General features: G+C 35.4%; 1 protein-coding gene across 3 annotated transcripts in view; it reads left to right on the forward strand.

Moving 5' to 3' along the window:
• Positions 1-20027, forward strand: part of ZMYM2 (zinc finger MYM-type containing 2) — a 107027-nt gene that overhangs the window by 14839 nt on the left and 72161 nt on the right. For 2 of the 3 annotated variants that reach the window (XM_055317262.1, XM_055317261.1), the window contains exons 3-4: positions 14838-15026; positions 15471-16327. In XM_055317262.1, coding sequence (XP_055173237.1) covers positions 15022-15026; positions 15471-16327 — 862 coding nt within the window. In that variant the 5' untranslated portion in view covers positions 14838-15021. The remainder of the gene's footprint in view (positions 1-14837; positions 15027-15470; positions 16328-20027) is intronic. The other variant, XM_055317263.1, reaches the window with a different exon arrangement.

The following is a 20027-nucleotide window of genomic DNA, read 5'->3' on the forward strand; positions in this document are numbered from 1 at the left end:
TCTTACAGGTTAGGGGGATAATCTTAGGTTTTCTCTTAAGTACACTGGAAAACCATTTAAAAAGTGATTGGTGTAGTCTCATTTAATTTTCGAAAGGATCTTTGGGTATTCTGGGGAATAGGTTAGGTAATGTCAGTAATCCAACAGAAAAATGATGGTGAATTTTTAGGGCTAGAGGAATATCAGAAGAGATGGATCAAAGTGGGCAGTTTCAATATTTATTTTTTTTTTAAGATTTTATTTATTTATTTATTATTTATTTTATTTTATTTATTCATGAGAGAGAGAGAGAAAGAGAGAGAGAGAGAGGCAGAGACACAGGCAGAGGGAGAAGCAGGCTCCATGCAGGGAGCCCGATGTGGGACTTGATCCCGGGACTCCAGGATCATGCCCTGGGCCAAAGGAAGGCTCTAAACTGCTGAGCCACCCAGGGATCCCTCAATATTTATTTTAGAAGTAGGATAGGACTTGGGGATGACATGGATGTTAGTAAGAAAGAAGAAATTAAGAATTACCTGCAGATTTCTGGTATGAGTAGCTAGATATATAACTTCCCTAAATGGCAGACTGGAGAATGTGTGGCTATAAGAGTGGAAGAACAAGTTGAAAGTACTAGATGTATGAAGTTGGCAGTTTAGGGCTTTGAAACATCTTGATTGAGATAAAGGAGACTAGAGTATTGGTAATTTTTAAAATCAGGGGAATGGATGAGATCCCCAATGAAAGTTAAAATCATCTGAAAGTACCTGGCAGTTAAAATGTGGTCCAATGGGAAAGAAATTATCCATATGCCTAGAAATTCTATGCCCTGGAGATAACTTGAATGAGTTAATTGATTTATTCTTTATTAGATCAAAGGGATTTTTGCCCTTGAGTGGATTTTTAGTATATTAATGAAATGATTTTTATCAGTTTCTAAAGCTTGAGTAGCATCATTTCAGGTATCTGATAAAGACATGTTAAAAACTTTTGTGGTTAGATTGTAAGCATTGTGAGGACGTTGTCTGTTAAGCCATCAGCCATTGGTCTCCTGGCCCTGTCCTTCACTTCCCTGGAGATTCGTAGTAGTACTATCAATTTAGTGCTTATTACTTAAGATTCTTTTCTGTGCACAAACTAACAGAGAATTATATAGTAATTTCATATGTGCATTTTAAAATCATGTATGCTATACATATCTTTCTGCAACTTGCTTTTTTTTTTTTTTTTACTTAGTGATATGCCTTAGATATCTTTGAGTTAGTACATAAAGACCTACCTCTTTTTTGACTGTTGTGTGATTATTTCATGTGATAGATTTAATATAGTTTAGACATTTTATTGATGGACATTTAGCCTTTTTGCAACGTTATAATGCTGCACAGAATATGTAGTAGTTTCTCTGGGTTTATACGTGTTTTTGCTAGGGGAAATTCTGAGAATAGGCATGAGAATAAGACTTGCTGAGTCAGAATATACACATATATGTTCTGATAGATAACTGTCAAATTGTCTTCCACTGGACCCGCTATACTGAGTGAATTTCCACTAGTTTCTCCACATTCTTGGGTATTATCAAATAGTTAAGTTTTTGTCTCTTTATTTATATTTTTTAATAAAGACTTTATTTTAGAGAGTGAAAGAGTATGTTTATGGGGTGGGGGGGGGTGGCAGAAGGGGCCAGAGGAAGGGGAAAGAATCCCAAGCATATTCCCTGCTGAATACGGAGCCTGACTTGGGGCTCCATCTCACAACCCCAAGATCATGACCTGAACCAAATCAAGATTCAGATGCCTAATCAATTGAGCCACCCAGGCGACCCTACATGATCTTACAGTAGGAAACATAAGCAAAGTTTCAGAATACAAAATCAATGTGAAAAATCAGTGGCATTTCTACATGCTAACAATGAATAATCCAAAAAGGAAATTGAGAAAACAGTCCCACTTACAGTAACATCAAAAATAATAAAATAGATAGAAATAAATTTCACCAAGGAAGTTGAAAGACTTATATTATGAAAACTATGAAACGTTGCTGAAAGAAAATTAAAGACAGAAATAAGTGGAAAGATATCCCATGTTCATGGATTGGAAGATTAACATTAAGATGAGAATACTACACCTGGAGCAGTCTACAGATTTAATGCAATCTCCATCAGAACCCAAATGGTTTTGCAGAGTATCATCCTAAAGTCCACATGGATCTCAAGGGACATTAATCTTGTGAAGGAAGAACAAAACTAGAGGGGTCTCATACTACATGATTTCAAAACTTACTATAAAGCTACAGTATATTAAAACAACTTGGTACAGACAATAAAACAAATATATAGACCAATGACATAGAAGAGAGAGCTCAGAAAACAATCTCCAGATATTTGGTCTAATGACTAGATAAGGATGTCAAGACCATTTGATGATAAAGGACAGTTATTTAAAAAAAAAAAAAACAGAACCGTTACTTTACACTGTATATAAAAATTAACTCACAATGGATCAAATACCTATATTTAAAGAAGTAATACTATAGAACTCTTAAAACAGAGGAAGAGCTTCATGACTTTGGATTTGCCAATGATTGCCTAGATATAAGACATTATAAACACAGGCAATAAAAGAAAAACTAGATTAAAGTGGGCTTCATCAAAATTAAAACTGTGCTGCAAGAAAAAGTACAACCAAGAATACTCTACCCAGCAAAGTTTTCCATCAGGATTGAAGGAGATAAAGAATTTTCCAAACAAAAATTGGAGTTCATCATCACTAGTTTGACCTTAAGGAAATGATAAAGAGACTTTTCAAGCAAAAACAAAAGGATACTTACTAATTATAACAGGAGAACATGAAAGTATAAAATTCACCAATAAAGCTGAAAAAAAAAGAACTTTTGTGCAAAAAACACTAGAGAATAAAAGCACAACTCAGAATAGAAAATATTTGCAAATCACATCTGAGAAGGGATTTATATCCAGGAAATATTAAGAATTCATAAAAGTTGATTTTGCTTCAGGTCCTCATCTCATGGTTGTGAGACTGAGCCCCAGGTCAGGCTTCACACCCAGCACAGAGCTGGCTAATTTTTCTTCAGATGTTAGGTAGAACAATTCCTCAAATGTTAGGTAGAACATTTCTTCAAATGTTAGGTAAGATTCTCTTTCTCCTCCTATCTCTTGCCCCATCCCTCTCTTAAGAAAACAAAATTGTCAAAAAAATTTGTTTTTTCCATCTGCAGAAATGATTTTACTTTTTCCTTTTCCTATTAGGATGCTTTTTATTTCTTGCCTAATTGGTCTGGCCAGAACTTTCCATACTGTTTTGAATTAAAATAGTGAAAATAGGTATTTGTTCATTGTTCTAATCTTAGAGGAAAAGCATTCCATCTTTTACCATTGAGTGTGATACTAGCCATGTTTTTTTCCATCTGTGGCCTTTATCATGCTGCAGAAGTTTCCTTCACTACCTAGTTTATTATTTTTGTCAAGGAAGCAGGTTGTATTTTATCCAAAAGCTTTTTTTGCCTCAGTTGAGATGATCATGTGTTTTCCCCCTTCTGACTATTAATATGGTATATTATTTTGATTATTTTTTTTTAAAGTTTTTACTTATTCATAAGAGACAGAAAGAGAGGCAGAGACACAGGCAGAGGGAGGAGAAGCAGACTCAATGGAAGTAGCCCCTAGTGGGACCTGATCCTGGGAATCTGGGATCACGCTCTGAGTCAAAGGCAGACATTCAACTGCTGAGCCACCCAGGCATCCCTTATTTTGATTTTCTTAAGTTAACCAACTGCATTTTGGGATAAATCCCACATAGTCTTGATATATAATCTTTTTAATATGCTCCTGGTTTTGATTTGCTACTGTTTTAGTTCAGGATTTTTACATCTATATTCATGAGTAGTGTTGGCCTGTAGTTTTCTTGTAATGTCTTTGTCTGGATTTGGTATTAGAGTAATGCGGGCCTCATAGAATGAATTTGGAAGTGTTCTTCCCTTCAGTGTTTTGGGGATCACTTTGAGAAAGATCAATGTTAATTTTTCTTCAAATGTTAGGTAGAAGTTATCAGTGAAGCCATTTGTTCCTGGGCATTTCTTTTTTGGGAAGATTTTTGATGGCTGATTTAATCTTCTTGTTGTATTTCTATTTTATTTATTTATGCAATCTCTACATCTGATTTGGGGCTCGAACTGACAACCTCAAGACCAAGAGTTATATGCTGTACTGACTAAGCCTGCCAGCCACCCCTAGATTTTATATTTCTTCTTGAGTCAGTTTTGGTAGTGTGTGTATATCCAGGAATTTGTCCATTTAACTTGATTATTTGATTTGTTGGCATACAGTTGTTCATTGTGCTCTCATAATTCTCTTTCTATAAAATCAGTAGTGCTGCCCTGTTTTCATTTCTGATTTTAATAATTTGAGATTTTCTTTTGCTTCTTAGTTAATCTAGCTAAAGATTTGTTTTTTCAAAGAATTGCCTTTTCATTTTGTTGGTTCCTCTCTTTGTGCACTAATCTTTATTTCATTCTTTCTGGTAGGCTTGGGTTTAGATTACTTTTCTTTCTCTGATTTCTTAAGGTATAAAGTTTATTGATTTCAGATAGCCTTAAATGTAAGTATTAAATAGCTGTAAGTTTCCTGCTGAGCATGGCTGTTACTGCATCTCATGTTTTAATATGTTGTGTTTGTGTTTTTTTTTTTTTTTTTTTTTGGTCTCAAATTGTTTTTTCATATCCCTTGTGATTTCTTTTTTTTTTTTTTTTATCCCTTGTGATTTCTTCTTTGACCCATTGGTTGTTGAAATGTGTTGTTTAATTTCTAACTATTTCTGGTTTTACATTTTTGCTTCTATTATTTTTCTCTAATTGTGACAGTTTTACTTCATATATTTTGGGCATGCTTTTGTTAGTTGTGTGTATGTATACATATTTATATCTTCTTGGTGGGTTGAATCTTTTATCAGTATACAGTGGCTTCCTTTGTCTTTTATAGCCTTTTTTGACTTAATGTTTATTATGTCTAATATTAGTATATCTACTCCATTCTCTTCTCATCACTATTTGCATGGTGTGTCTTTTCATCTGCTTTCAGTCTCTTTGTGTCTTTGTATCCAAAGTGAATCTCTTTTACACAGCAGATACATAGATCATGAGTTTTTTTTAATCTAACCTGTCTTTGTCCTTTAATATAAATTTACATTTAAGATAATTATGAATAAGGAAGGATTCACCTCATCTTGCTCTTTGTTTTTTGTATGTATTGTATGTCCATCCACTCAACTGCCATTTCTTTACTGCCTTCCTTTGTGTTTATTTTAGTGTACCATTTTGATATCCTTTGCAGTATAGTTTATTTTTATTTATTTTAAAGATTTTACTTATTTATTCATAAGAGACACACAGAGAGGGGGCAGAAATATAGGCAGAGGGAGAAGCAGCCTCCTCACAGGGAGTCTGATGTGGGACTTGATCCAAGGACCTCAGGATCACGCCCTGAGCTAAAGGCAGGTGCTTAACCACTGAGCCACCCTGCCTTCCCTACAGTATAGTTTAAAATGTTTTTTCCAGTGGTTACCTGAGGATTAAAATGACCATCTTAAATTTACAACTTATTGCACGTGAAACCAACTTAGTTTCAGCGGCATGCATTCTCCTGTTATATATCCATGTCATCTTCCTTATTTTTCTCAGATTTTTATATGTGTATTTATTAACATATACTGATAATTGTTTTATCTATTTGTCTTGTAAGTCATAGGAAAAAAGTAATTGTAAACTAAAAGAACAGTAATACTGGCTTTCTGTTGATTTATATAGGTAATTTCACTTATGTTCTTTTTTTCTTATGGCTTCAATTTACTTTGTAGTGTGTTTTTATTATTGCCTCATAGCATTTCATGCAGGTTTGAATTCCCTCTGCTTTTGTTGACCTAGAAGTGTCTTAATTTCTCCTTAATTTTGGAGGGATTTTTTGCTGGATATAGAATTGTTAGTTAACATTTTTTGCTGTTGATCACTTTAAATGTCATCCCACTAGCTTCTGGCTTCCATGGTTTCTAATTAGAAATAAGCTGATAATCTAAATATATTGTTGAGCATTCATTGTACATGATGAATTACTTTTCTTTCAAATTTCTCTCTTTGGTGGCCATTACGTGTCTTGTGATATGGAGTTGGTTGAGCTTGTTGGATGTGTATATTTGGGAAGTGTTTTGGCCATTGCTTCTTCGAATGTTTATTCCTGTCCCTTTGTTCTCTTTATGATACATATATGTTGGTATACTTGATAATGTTTTGTAGATCCCCGAGGCTCTTCATTTTTCTTCCCTTTTTTCCCTGCTCATCAGATTGGATAATTTCAATTATTCTGTCTTCAGTTTACTGATTCTTCTGCTGGTCCAAATCTGTTGTTGATCTTCTGTAGTGAATTTTTCATTTGGTACTGTATTTTTCATCTCCAGAATTTTGTTTACTTTTTAATAATTTGTATCTTGTATCTTGGTATTTTAATTTTGATTATGTATTGTTTTCTGATTTCCTTTAGTTCTTTTTTTTTTTTTTTAAGATTTTATCTATTTATTCATGAGAGACATGGAAAGGCAGAGATGTAGGCAGAGGGAGAAGCAGGCTCCCTGTGGGGAGGCCTGGTGTGGAACTCAGTCCCAGGACCCCAGGATCATGCCCTGAGCCAAAAGCAGATGCTCAACCACTGAGCCACCCAGGCATCCCTGATTTCCTTTAGTTCCGTCAGAGCTTTCCATTAGCTCACTGAGCATATATAAGATAGTCGATTTAATGTCTTGACTAGTTATTCCAATATATGGGATTTCTCAGGGATGGTTTCTGTCAAATTCTTTTATTTCTGTGAATAGGACCTACTTTTCTTTTTCTTTGTATGTTTTGAAGTTCTGTTTCATTATTCCTATGGTGAACTAGTGACCTGACAAAAATTTCCTTAAATGTCTGAGTTAAGAAAAAGAAAAGAAAAGAAAAAGAAAGGGTCATGTCTCATTGAATCTGATAGATGCTGCTGGGAAAGCTGTTGCTGTCCAGAGGGCTGAAACCAAGAGAAGCATCGGCTTAAAACCGTCTCAGACACAGTTCTAAAGTTTTTAGAAGTTCTTCACTGCCAATCCTCTGACCAGCCAGACTTTCCAGATATGCAGGAATGCTATCCCCATAGCCTAGTTGGGGTGAGGAATGGGGGATGATTGCTAGGTCATGCATTCTGATCACTTATGAATGATCAGCAACTTCTTCCTGAAGCTCTCCTCTGGTTATGAGTGTTCATTGGGGGCTCCAGGGGTCTAAAGTAGTTGGTTCCCATCACTCTGCTCAGTGGTTACTTGCGTGTAGGGACCCATACTTAGAAATTCCAACTTGGCTATCTTGTCTTGATTTATTTTTCATGTTATTCTTAAAAGGACCAATTGCCTTGTTCTTCTGAAAATTTTGTGCTGGTCAGGATACTTTTTGCCTTATGAGAAGTGAATCTTAACTACACGTTTAACTTCATTTGTAATCGAGTCCTTGAAAGACTTTCTTTATGAGGCATTCAGAGTTTTACCCTTTTGAGAACTTCTAAGCCAGTCACAGTGAATCCATGCTTTTCTGTTTTCCCTCTTCCTCTTTTTTTAAAAATTTTTATTTATTTATTTATGAGAGACCCAGAGACCCAGAGAGAGAGAGAGAGAGGTAGAGACACAGGCAGAGACACAGGCAGAGGGAGAAGCAGGCTCTATGCAGGGAAGCCCAATGTGGGACTCGATCCTGGGTCTCTAGGATCAGGCCCTGGACTGAAGGCGGCGCCAAACCACTGAGCCACCTGGGCTGCCCTGTTTTCCCTCTTCTAACATATCTGATGCTGTTGAATACTCCCGTGTTCTCCTTGCCTTTGTAGGTTTGTCTTTTTTTTCTTTCTTTTTTCTTTTGTCTTTTTTTTCTTAATCTCTATATTTATTTGGTCTTTGGATGGAAGCAAAGTTTTATATCTGTCTCCAGTTGGTCATCCAATTAATTTTTTTTTAGAGATTTATTTATTTATTTTGGAGGTGGGGGGAGAGAGTGAATGAGAGGGGGAAAGGGCAGAAGGAGAGCAGTGGACTCCCCACTGAGTGCAGAGCCCAACCCATAGCTTGATCTCATGACTGACCCTGAGATCATAACCTGAGCCAAAATCAAGAGTTAGGAGCTCAACCAACTGAGCCACCCTCTCCATCCAGTTAATGTAATCTACCTATCAATTTTTATCCAGTGCTTGATTAAATTTTCTCACTGTGGTAGTTTTTCAGGTAAAATTTTTGGGTCTTTTGGGTAAAGACATAATTAGCATGTAATGATAATTTTCCTTTCAAAAAATTTTTTTAAAGATGTATTTTTTTTTAATTTGAGAGAGAGAGAATATGCACAAGTGGGAGGAGCAGAGGGAGATAGGGAGAGAGAATCTCAAGCAAACTCCCCGCTGAGCATGGAGATGAGTGTGGGGCTCAATCTCATGACCCTGAGATCATGACTTGAGAGTTGAACCAAAATCAAGAGTTGGACACTTAACCACTTAACTGACTGTGCCACCCAGGCTCCTTACCATTTAAATTTTTATACCTCCTTTTCTTTTTCATGTAATTGCGTTGGTGGTACTTCCAGAACATTGCTATATGGTAATAATAAAGAATATCCTTATCTTATTCTTGACTTTAATAATATAATACTTTAATATTTCACATTAAGTTTGGTGCTATCTTTTGATGGGTATTTTTTATATGTATTTATAAATCCATTTATTCCTTTAAGATTTTATTTATTTATTTGGGAGAGAGTGTGTGTATACATTCGTCTGTGTAAGCAGGGGAAGGGGCAGGGGGAAAGAAAGAATCTCAAGCATACACTCTGTGTTGAGTGTGGATTTTGACATGTGTCAAAATGTGACATGTGTCAATCTCACGACCCTGAGATCATGACCTAAGCTGAAATTAAGAGTTGGGTGCTTAACTGACTAAGCCACCCAGGTGCCCTTACTCCTCTTTGATTAAGAATTTTTATTCTTAAAATTTAAAATTTGTCACATTGACTCAGAACTATTAAAAGTATCCATGATCACATATTGAGTAGTAACCTGTGCTATAGAGAAGAATACAACTTAGCTTTCTTTTGAACATTTACCTTACCTAGAAAGCTCTTAGATAGGCTTATCAGTGAGAAAATGATAACCGTTCTTCTTGAATCACTTTGAAGTGTTTTCTTTGTGATTTTCTCTCAATGTTCTTTTTTTTTTTTAAATTTTTTTATTTATGCTAGGCACACAGTGAGAGAGAGAGGCAGAGACACAGGCAGAGGGAGAAGCAGGCTCCATACACCGGGAGCCCGACGTGGGATTCGATCCTGGGTCTCCAGGATCGCGCCCTGGGCCAAAGGCAGGCGCTAAACCGCTGCGCCACCCAGGGATCCCCTCTCTCAATGTTCTTAAGCGTTTTTCAGCAAGTACTGATACTTTTATTGGTAGGGATGTCAACACATTTTAACTACCACATTTTCTTTGTTGTTGTTTTTTTTTTTCATGAGAACATTAAGTATTGTATTAATTGAGTCTTGTTGAATCAAAATAAAGACCAAATAATACTGTAAAACATTCATAATTTATGATGACCATCTTAGTCATAATTTATGATGACCATCACAGAATTTCTAAAGACAGCAAACATTTTTTTCTCATAGTTCTGGAGGCTGGGAAGTCTAAGATCAAGGCTCTGGCAGATTTGGTGTGGGATAGTTTACCGGTTCATAGATAGGAGTGCTGTCTTCTTATTGTGTCCTCATATGGTAGAAGGGGGAAGGGAGTTCTCTGCGGTGTTTTATAAAAAGGGCATTAATCTCATTCATGAGGGCTCCACCTTTGTGACTTAATCACCTCACAAAGGCCCTACCTCCTAATACTACCTTAACATACAAATTTGAGGGGATGCAAACATTCAATTCAGTTAGTGACATATCAATGGAATACCAATATTAGAAATTTACTGAAATCTTGGGGCTTAAGCAAAAATTGCCTAATAATCATTCAGAAGTTAACAGTTTGCTGATTGATTTTCACATCTGGTTATCTTCTTGAATTTTAAGAGAAACCCTGAGAACTATTTTTATACCATTTTCTTTAGGGAAAATTGAAGCTCAGAGAAGTAAAGGAATTTTCTCTGTGTAAAATAGCTAATTAGAATGGACTTGATGCAGAAAAGTGGTTAAATGGAATAGATTTTATATATATAATGTAGAAGTGGTCAACTTTTAATTAGATGTAATTCAGACTTGGGGTCAACTTTTAATCACTTGAAAGGAGTTAATTGAGTGTTTGGTGGTTGAAACATTCTCAGTGAGATACAGAAGTGGCTAAATTTATTTGCAGTCTAGGATTTGAAAACAGTTCTAGCTCAGTAGTTATTCTGTTTGAGATGTGGATTAATGCAGAGAACGAACTTTGGTAAAGAAAGTCCTATTCCTTGCTTCACTGTTTTCTTCTGAGACGAATGAATTGGTACCTAGCAGTCTGCTTTCTGAGGGTATTGTGAAGTCAGTTCTAGCTTTTCTGTCTTAGAAATTGTTGTCTTCTGTTTTAGGTATGCTGAAACTATAGAAAGGATCTAGAGAATTCATGCATTAAAAGCCTATGCATATCATAACATTTGTATATTTCTGCTTCCCTTATTCCTCTGAAAATTTATTAACCTTGATGAGGATACTTTCTGCCTTGTGGACATGAATGCTAACTTCAAGTTCAACTTGATTTCTTCCTTTTGATACTTGTGTAGTTTGAATATTGATTTGGGTTATTGTTCTATTGAATTTTTTATTAAGTAAGAGCTGTGCTATATTATTGTTCAGTATTTAATTACATATTACCTAACAATATGAATATTCAAATTCTAATATCCAACTTAGTGGCTGTCATTGTGGACAGCTTAGCTTTGAAGATTATTAGTATATATTTTTAACGTAAGCTCTAGACCCCATCAATGTGTGGGCCTTGAACTCAGGACCTTGAGATAAAGAGTTGCACGCTTTACTGATTGAGCCAGCCAGGCACTTCTTGTTTTTAAAACTGTGTAGAGAAGGCAGTAGTGATTTCCTTCATGGATTTGCTTTAATGTTTAACTCACATGAATTTTCGACTCCTAAGAAGCATCAAATAAATGTTAAATATTACTGGATGTATGCACTTGTATTTTTTAAGACAAATTTAATTGATTTAGTTATGAAAATTTTGAACCAATAGTATTCAGCGTATTTCAACTTTTAATACTTTCTGTAGTGGTAATGTTAAAAAATTTTTTTGTGTTTACTTAAAATTATGTGAAGGCCTTATAGGAGGGTTTTCTGTAGTATATGTTACTGATTTACCATGAAGAAATCTTACTTAGTGAGAAGCTCTTTCAGAGTAATAGTAGATGTGTATTTTTTATTTTACTTTTTTTAAGGATTTACTTATTTGAAAAAGAGGGAGAGAGAGAACACTCATGAGCAGGTGAAGGGGCAAAGGGAGAGAGACAGGGAGAGATGCAGACTCCCTGCTGAGTGCGGAGCCTGATTGGAAGCTCCATCCCACAATTCTGAGATCATGACCTGAGCAGAAATCAAAAAGCTGGGTGCTAATCAGCTGAGCCACCCAGTGCCTCTGGTGTATATATTTTAAGTTTTGTTTTTTAAGATTTTATTTATTCATGAGAGACACAGAGAGAGAGGCAGAGACACAGGCAGAGGGAGCAGGAGGCTCCCTGCTTAAGGGAGCCTAATGTGTGGGACTTGATCCAAGGATCTTGGGATCACGATCCAAGCCAAAAGGCACACACTCAACCACTGAGCCACCCAGGTGCCCCTCTATATTTTAAGTTTTGAAAATATTTAAAATGTCTCAAAGTATGGAATGGTAATGTGTAGGTCTTTGAGTAAAGCAAATAGTCACCACTTAAAGTTTTAAATAGAATTATCTATCCATTTTCTTTAAAGCAGATATAAATGTATATTCTGCCATTTTCCAGTATTAACATGTCTTCCATACTGACACAGACACAGCTCTTGCTCTTAGAGTAATGACTTGAGGCTGGTTTTCAGTTATGGTCTAGCCAGTGTTTTCATAATATGGTCGGTATACTCCTATTTAATGTCTGAAAAGTGCTTATTCTGTATCACTTTGGTTTCTGGAGATTGATAATCCCTTTAATGCTTTATCAACTTTATATTGTCTTCTGTTACTGACTCCTCATTTTCCCATTGTTCTTTCAGGTGCCTAGCTGCCTGAAAATTTTTTTAGATTAATGTTGAATTTAATGTGCAATTTGTTGATCACCTCTCCTACTCAGACTCTCTGCCCCTCCTCGTAAACAGTGTCTATCAGTATAATGGGAAACTTTCAGAGTTTTTTTTTTTTTTTATTTTCCGTGATTTTACATAAAAATATATGTATTGAGGAAAAGTGTAGTGTGTGTATTGTGTATGTATGGGTTTTGGGAAAATGCATAACATTCTGGTAATAATGCCCTGTGTTCTGTGACTTTTCCAGTCAACGGTAATCTTAACTGATCTTTTCATGTTAGTAAGATCTACTTTTTAAAAATCTCTAATCTGTCCACTTTTTTCCATCTCCTGTCATCACCTTTGTTTCAAGTACCATCATCTCTCACTTGGATCAATGGCCATCTAGTTGGTTTCTTTCTTTCTAGTCCTGCCTTCTTTTATAATCCATTTCCCAAATAGCAGCCCAAGCAATGTATCCAAAATGTAAGTGACATGTAACCTTTTGGTGAAAACACTACAATTTTTCCTGTTACAGTAACATCCAAACTTGCATTTAGAATTTATGATTGTTGGGCAGCCCCCGTGACTTAGCGGTTTAGCGCTGCCTTCAGGCCAGGGCGTGATCCTGGAGACCCGGGAGTGAGTCCCAGGTCAGACTCCCTGCTCGTGAAGCAGGAGCCTGCTTCTCCCTCTGCCTGTGTCTCTGCCTCTCTCTCTCTGTGTCTCTAATAAATAAGTAAAATCTTAGAAAAAAAAAAAAAGAATTTATGATTGCTAGTTTCAGGGAGGCTTACTTGTTTTTTTTTTTCCCCTTTCTCTCTTCAGGTGTCCAAATCAGTGTCTTATACATACTAGGTTAGGTGGTTCTTAAATCTTTGTTAAATGCAGTTAATCAATTAGCTTGTTGGCTTTGGTGGGTTGTTCTGTGCATGTTTTTATATCTCCTACAGTTCTTCCCTACCTATCTTGTTTAGCCACATTGGTCTTTATTCTTTTGTTTGAATTCACCAACTATTACCTCTGGCTTTGCAGGATCTGGAATTCCCTTCCTACAATTTTCCCACAATTGTATCTTTCTTGTCATTCCAGATTTCTGTGTAAATGTGACCTGCTCAAAGAGGTCTTCTCTGATCATTCTATTACCACTTTGTTTTTAAAACTTTAAATTTTGCTTTAAAAATAAGTAAATTATATTTAGAAATCAAAACACAACAAAATATACAATTTCTCCATCCCTGTCACCTGTCTGCCAAAGTGGTATTTATGTATCTTAGTATCTTCTTCATTGTCCCAGATGCTCCTTACAGCAAAATAAGCAAATGGCAATATATATGAAGTAGTAAATGTTCTTAAACCAGCCTTTTTATTTTTATTTTTTTATTTTTAAATGGGGCTAAGTGGCTTTATTAGAGAAAAGGATTATACGGGATTTAAGAGTTGGCCTTGGGGCTCTTAGACCAATGTTTAAGACTTGTACAACCACTGTTTCCTCACCTTCTCAGATAACTTTGTGAAAATTAGGCTACCATGTATAAACCACTTCAAATTCCCATCCACTTTATCCACAAAGTAACCTACAATCTATAACGACTCTCCCACCTCCACCCCTCTATTTTTTTTCTTTTCTTTCATATTTTCCCTATTTATTCTCTGAAATTCTCTGATTCATGTTCAGGATTAGTTCTACTACCACCTGTGTCCATGACCTCATCCTCTCCATCTGCTCAAGAACTTACTTTCTTTTCTGGCTCTTGACTATCAATCAAGTCTCTGCTGTCTCTTTGGCTTCAACATGGCCCTACATATATATTAGGTGCTCAGAAATTACTGGTTATAGCAGAGTAATGAAGAGTTTGGAGTATTGGATTATAAAGACTCAGATATGCGTTCTAGCTATGTGACTTGGGCAGGTTAGTTAGCATCTCTAAGCCTTAATTTCTTATTCATTAAAATGAGACAAAAATGACAAAAATTATATCAATGGTTGTTTTGAAAATGTAACTAAGAGGCCCAGCAGTTGAGCGTCTGCCTTTGGCTCAATGTGATCCTGGATTCCCAAGATCGAGTCCCACATTGGGCTCCTTGCATGGAGCCTGCTTCTCCTTCCTCTGTCTTTGTCTCTGCCACTCTTTCTATATCTCTCATAAATAAATAAAATCTTAAAAAAAATGTAACTAAGAAGTGGATTGTATAAATTTCTTGTGGTCATTGTAACAAATGACCATAGTTTGGTGGCTTAAAACAACAAATTTTTTGTCTCATAATCCTGGAGGTCAAAAGTCAGAAATTAGTGTCATAGGGCTCAAATCAAGGTGTCAGCATGGTGAGGCTTCCTCTGGAGGCCTTAGGAAAGAATCCATTCCTTTTTGTTTCTACATTCTGGTCCAATATTCCTTGACTGCATCACTTCAGTCTCTAATCTGACCTGCCTCAAAGGTCACATTACTTTCTCTTATGCCTATAATCTCCTTCCACTTCCCATTGTAAACTTGTGCATTAGGGCTAATCTGTTTTTAAATTCTCAATCTTAATCATATCTGCAAAGACCCTTTTCTCATATAAAATAACATTTACAGGTTCCAGGGATTAGGATCTGATATCTTTGGGAGCCATTCTTCAGCCTGATACATGGATATAAAGCACACAGCATAGTGCCTGGCAAATAAAGATTTAAGCATTCAGGATAGGGTCAAGAAAGATTTCAGATTCTCAGAAGGATTTAAGGGAACCAGGGAATATGAGAACAAAGGATGAAAAAAGATGAGGTAGGTGAAATTAGGGATTAAATTGTATCACTTTATTTAATACAGTGGATAAATGGGATAAAAGTATAGTGAAGGGATTTTTGTTGTCGTATTTTGGTTATTTTCTTGTTAAATACATATCAAAGGATTTATCTGTGTTTTCAGTGTTAAAGTTTATAGCTTAAGTAGTATGGTAGAAAGGAGGGGTTGGAGGTGGAAATAATGCACTGCATATCATTACTGAAAATTGGTTAATTGCGTTTTCTTTTTATAGTGAAGAGGTTCACATGTAAACTATATGAAATGATTAGTGAATGAGAGTATAGAATGGATACCAAATTTTCCCTTTATTAGATAAGAATTATTGTCATTTAGAATAAAAAAAGTACTTAAAAAATTCAGTTAGAAGAGCAAAAGATTATACTGACATTTGTTTTATTTTTCTTTTTTCCATTTTCTTCACAGGTTTTTTGGCATGGACACAGGTTCAGTGGGAGGATTAGAATTGACTGAGCAAACTCCTGTTTTATTAGGGAGTACGGCCATGGCAACTAGTCTCACCAATGTAGGAAATTCATTTAGTGGTCCACCCAGTTCTTTAGTTGCTAGATCTAATAAGTTTCAAAACTCATCAGTGGAAGATGATGATGATGTTGTTTTTATTGAACCTGTACAACCTCCCCCACCTTCTGCACCAGTGGTAGCTGATCAAAGAACCATAACATTTACATCATCCAAAAATGAAGAACTACAAGGAAATGATTCCAAAATTCTTCCTTCCTCAAAAGAGTTGGCTTCTCAGAAGGGAAGTGTAAGTGAGACAATTGTCATTGATGATGAAGAGGACATGGAAACAAATCAAGGGCAAGAGAAAAATTCCTCCAATTTTATTGAACGGAGACCACCTGAGACTAAAAACAGAACCAATGATGTGGATTTCTCCACTTCCAGTTTTTCAAGAAGTAAGGTAAATGCAGGAATGGGTAATAGTGGTATCACCACAGAACCAGACTCTGAAATTCAGATTGCTAATGTTACAACCTTAGAAACAGGTGTAAGCTCTGTGAATGATGGCCAATTAGAAAATACTGACGGGCGAGATATGAACTTAATGATTACACATGTAACATCACTGCAGAATACCAACTTGGGAGATGTCTCTAACGGACTGCAGTCAAGTAATTTTGGTGTTAATATACAAACATACACCCCATCTTTGACTTCACAGACCAAGATTGGAGTAGGACCTTTTAATCCTGGTAGAATGAATGTGGCAGGAGACGTTTTTCAGAATGGAGAATCTGCAACTCATCATAATCCTGGTAAGTAGTAAGTGATGTACCCCATGTAAACTTGCCTGATACTTTTTTCATTGTATTAATTGGTACTACCTTGGTCAGTTTATTCATGTAAGAGAAATTAATTCCATTGACTTTAAGTTTGAAATTTTGGCGGGACGCCTGGGTGGCTCAGTGGTTTAGCACCCGCCTTCAGCCCAGGGCATGATCCTGGAGTCCCGGGATTGAGTCCCATGTCAGGCTCCCTGTATGGAGCTAGCTTCTGCCTCTGCCTATGTCTCTGCCTCTCTCTCTCTGTGTCTCTCATGAATAAATAAATAAAATCTTTAAAAAAAAAAAAGTTTGAAATTTTGGCTAATGAGATGTAAAACCATGTATTATGTCTCTGCAGATTATTAGAAAACTAATCGCAGGAATTTTTGTTTAAAGAATTGGAATAAACTTTACATTCAGTACCACTGGTGTCTAACAGTTTGGCATCTTATTTGTCACATGCTTAGTTTTTGCTGATACGTTTTTAGTATTTAGTAGTAATGTGTAAATCGTGAAAAAAAATAAATAGCACAGTTAAGGAGCAATACAGTATTGTATAATAGGTGCATTAGATATGTTTTTACTTTATTTGTGCTAATTTTGATGGCTTATCTGATTTTAATTTTTTTGTAATAGCATTTTATTAGTTTTTAATATTTGAATGTTGGTAAATTTCTGGACTATTTAAAAATTTTTTCTTCAGGCAGCTTTGCTCTGTGAACACATTAAAAAAGAAAGTTATAACAACTCAGGGTTTTTGATGACCATGTCTGTGTATGTCCCTTTCTCTTTCACCTCTGCCCCTCAACCTTTGTCTTTCTCTCTCTATATATATATATCCTTCTCTCTCTGTTTCTCTCTCATTTTTTCATCATTTTAGGCTCATTAGCAATTTTATCAGCCTAGAAGTTGTGGAAAATAATAAGGAATGACTAAATTTTAAGTAGTGTAGAATGCTGTAAAATGCTAGTCATTTTTCCTTTTTTCTTATTTTTTTGATTATGAGAGTAAGGTTTTTTGAAGAATGTTTGGAAAATCTGTAAATAAAAATGAGGGAAAGAAATTCCTGGATAGTATTATAAACAGAAGATTATAATTGTCAGTGCTTTTTGAGTGGCTATATGTCAGTCTTTTTCCATTGTATTTTAACTTGATTGAAATACAACTCTGAATAATTTTGCTTTCTGTTTGTTTCCCATTTAACATTACATTGTATTTTCTCATACCATTAACATTTTATACACAAAAGTTTTAATGGCTGCACAGTGGATGAGGATATACCATTCTCATATTTGGTGTTCATACTGTTTCCCATATTTTGCTGTTATAGGTTTATGATAAACATCTTTGTTCAAACTTTTCATTATTTCTTTAGAGTATATTCCTAGTAGTGAAGTTACTAGGCCAAAGGATATCATTGTCCCTATCCTTCCAAAGATTTTTTTGTTGAAAAAATTTATCTGGTTTATAGTGATTTTGAAAGAAATAGTTTCCTGATTATTTAATTTGGGAAATTTCTCCTGCCTTCCAAGACCCTTTCCTTTATGTGTATAACTTATATGTGTAGATAGGTCTGGGTTGGGGAGGATGTATCTACTGAGTTTGTTTGAGCATTTTAAAGGTTTAGAAATTATATTGTTGTACTGCCTTCCAGAAACGTCTTACCAATTTATACTACCAGCTGTATATATGTTGTACCTTCTGGTTCATGTAAAAATTTAAGAAATACGATAATGAAAAAAAATGATAATGCTCGAATCAATTTCAAAATAGCCATTTTGTCTTTATTATAATTATAAATATATTAAAAACATAAGTATATGAAGAGGAAAATAATCTCACTATTGAGAGTAGTACATTTAATTCTAACCTGAGGGACGCCTGGGTGGCTCAGCGGTTGAGCACCTGCCTTTGGCCCAGGGCGTGATCCTGGGGTCCCAGGATCGAGTCCCACGTCGGGCTTCTGCATGGAGCCTGCCTCTTCCTGCCTGTGTCTCTGCGCTTGCTCTCTCTCTCCTTGTCTCTCATAAGAAAAAAAAAAAAATCTAACCCGAGATCATGGTTTAGGTATAGTTTTGTAAACTCTTTTTTCTCCAACCACCCCTTTAAATACCTAACAGTAAGTCTTGAATTTTTTGACCATATGAAGTCTGTATGTTTGATTTTATTCTCTTTTTACCCTGATTCCAGTTTTTACTATTTAAATAACTCTTAAGAATATTCTTATGTTTGTATCTTAGGATCTTATTTCTTTAGGAATATTGCTGAGTCAAAGGAGTATATCATTGTAAGAATTGTGTTGCTGGGGATACTTGGCTAACTCAGTTGGTGGAGAATGTGACTCTTGATCTTGGGGTTGTGGGTTCGAGCCCATGGGTATAGAGATTATTTTTTAAAAATTTAAAAATCAAAAAACGAATTGTGTTTATTCAAGCTGTCATACAAGGGAATGTATATTATCAGAAAAACTCAATAGATACACCATTTGCTCTTTTGTTTTTGAATTAACTCTTGTTTTTATTTGCTGTTTTTATTTGTAATAGGGAGTTATAAAATCTTGGCTATTTATACTGGCTCTCAGACTAATTGTGACTTGGGCAAATTAAACTGTTACTCCCTGATATCCTTTGTATAAAATAGAGGATTTAGACAAAACCTCTCTTCCTAAAAGTATTTTGATGTCGGAGGGTGTGAAAATTTGAAAGTGGGAGAAATATAAGAGCTGAAAAATAGATAAAGGGAGACATCATATTATTTATAAAGGGTCTAAAACTAAATTGGAAATAAAGCATGCCATTTTTTCAAAATCAAGTTACTAGATGCCCTTAAGTTTAAGTAGTTTCTTTAAGTATGTATTCCGATAATAAACCTTTAAAATAGAAAATCCTAAGGACCCAGTATTTGTTTAACAAGAAACTATTTCTTTTAGCATATGTTCAAATATAATTTTTGATTGGAGGTCCTTCATAATGTGAAATTTTCAGTTAGTGACTATAGTTGACTTTTAAGCATTGCGGGGCTTAGAGGTGCCAGCTACTTACCCCTGCTTATCATGCACTTGAAAATCCATGTATAACTTTTGACTCCCCCAAAACTTAACTACTAGTAGCCTGCTGTTTTTATGTTTTGTTTTACTAGTAGCCTACTGTTGACTGGAAGCCTTAATAATAAAGTCAACATACATATAATATATATACATATATATACATATATACATGTATGTGTATATAGCCATACATGTGTATATACACACATATATATCTATCTATACATATATATGTATATATATACATGTATAATTATCTATCTATATCTAGATTTTATTTACTTATTCACGAGAGACACAGAGAGAGAGGCAGAGACACAGGCAGAGGGAGAAGCAGGCTCCATGCAGGGAGCCCAATGTGGGACTTGATCCTGGGATCCTGGGATCACGCCCTGAGCCAAAGGCAGACACTGTACTGCTGAGCCACCCAGGCGTCCCTCAACATATATTTTGCATGACATGTATTATATGCTGAATTCTTACTGTAAAGTAAGTTGGAGGAAAGAAATGTTATTATGAAAATCATAAGGAAAAGAAAATACCTTTATAATACTGTACTATGAAAAAAATCTGCATATAAGTAGACTCGTGTTGTTCAAACCCATGTTGTTCAAAGGCCAATTGTATTTTATTTGTATTTATTAG

This window comes from Nyctereutes procyonoides, unplaced genomic scaffold (genome assembly GCF_905146905.1).
Source record: "Nyctereutes procyonoides isolate TBG_1078 unplaced genomic scaffold, NYPRO_anot_genome, whole genome shotgun sequence".
NCBI classification, from domain to species: Eukaryota; Metazoa; Chordata; class Mammalia; order Carnivora; family Canidae; genus Nyctereutes; species Nyctereutes procyonoides.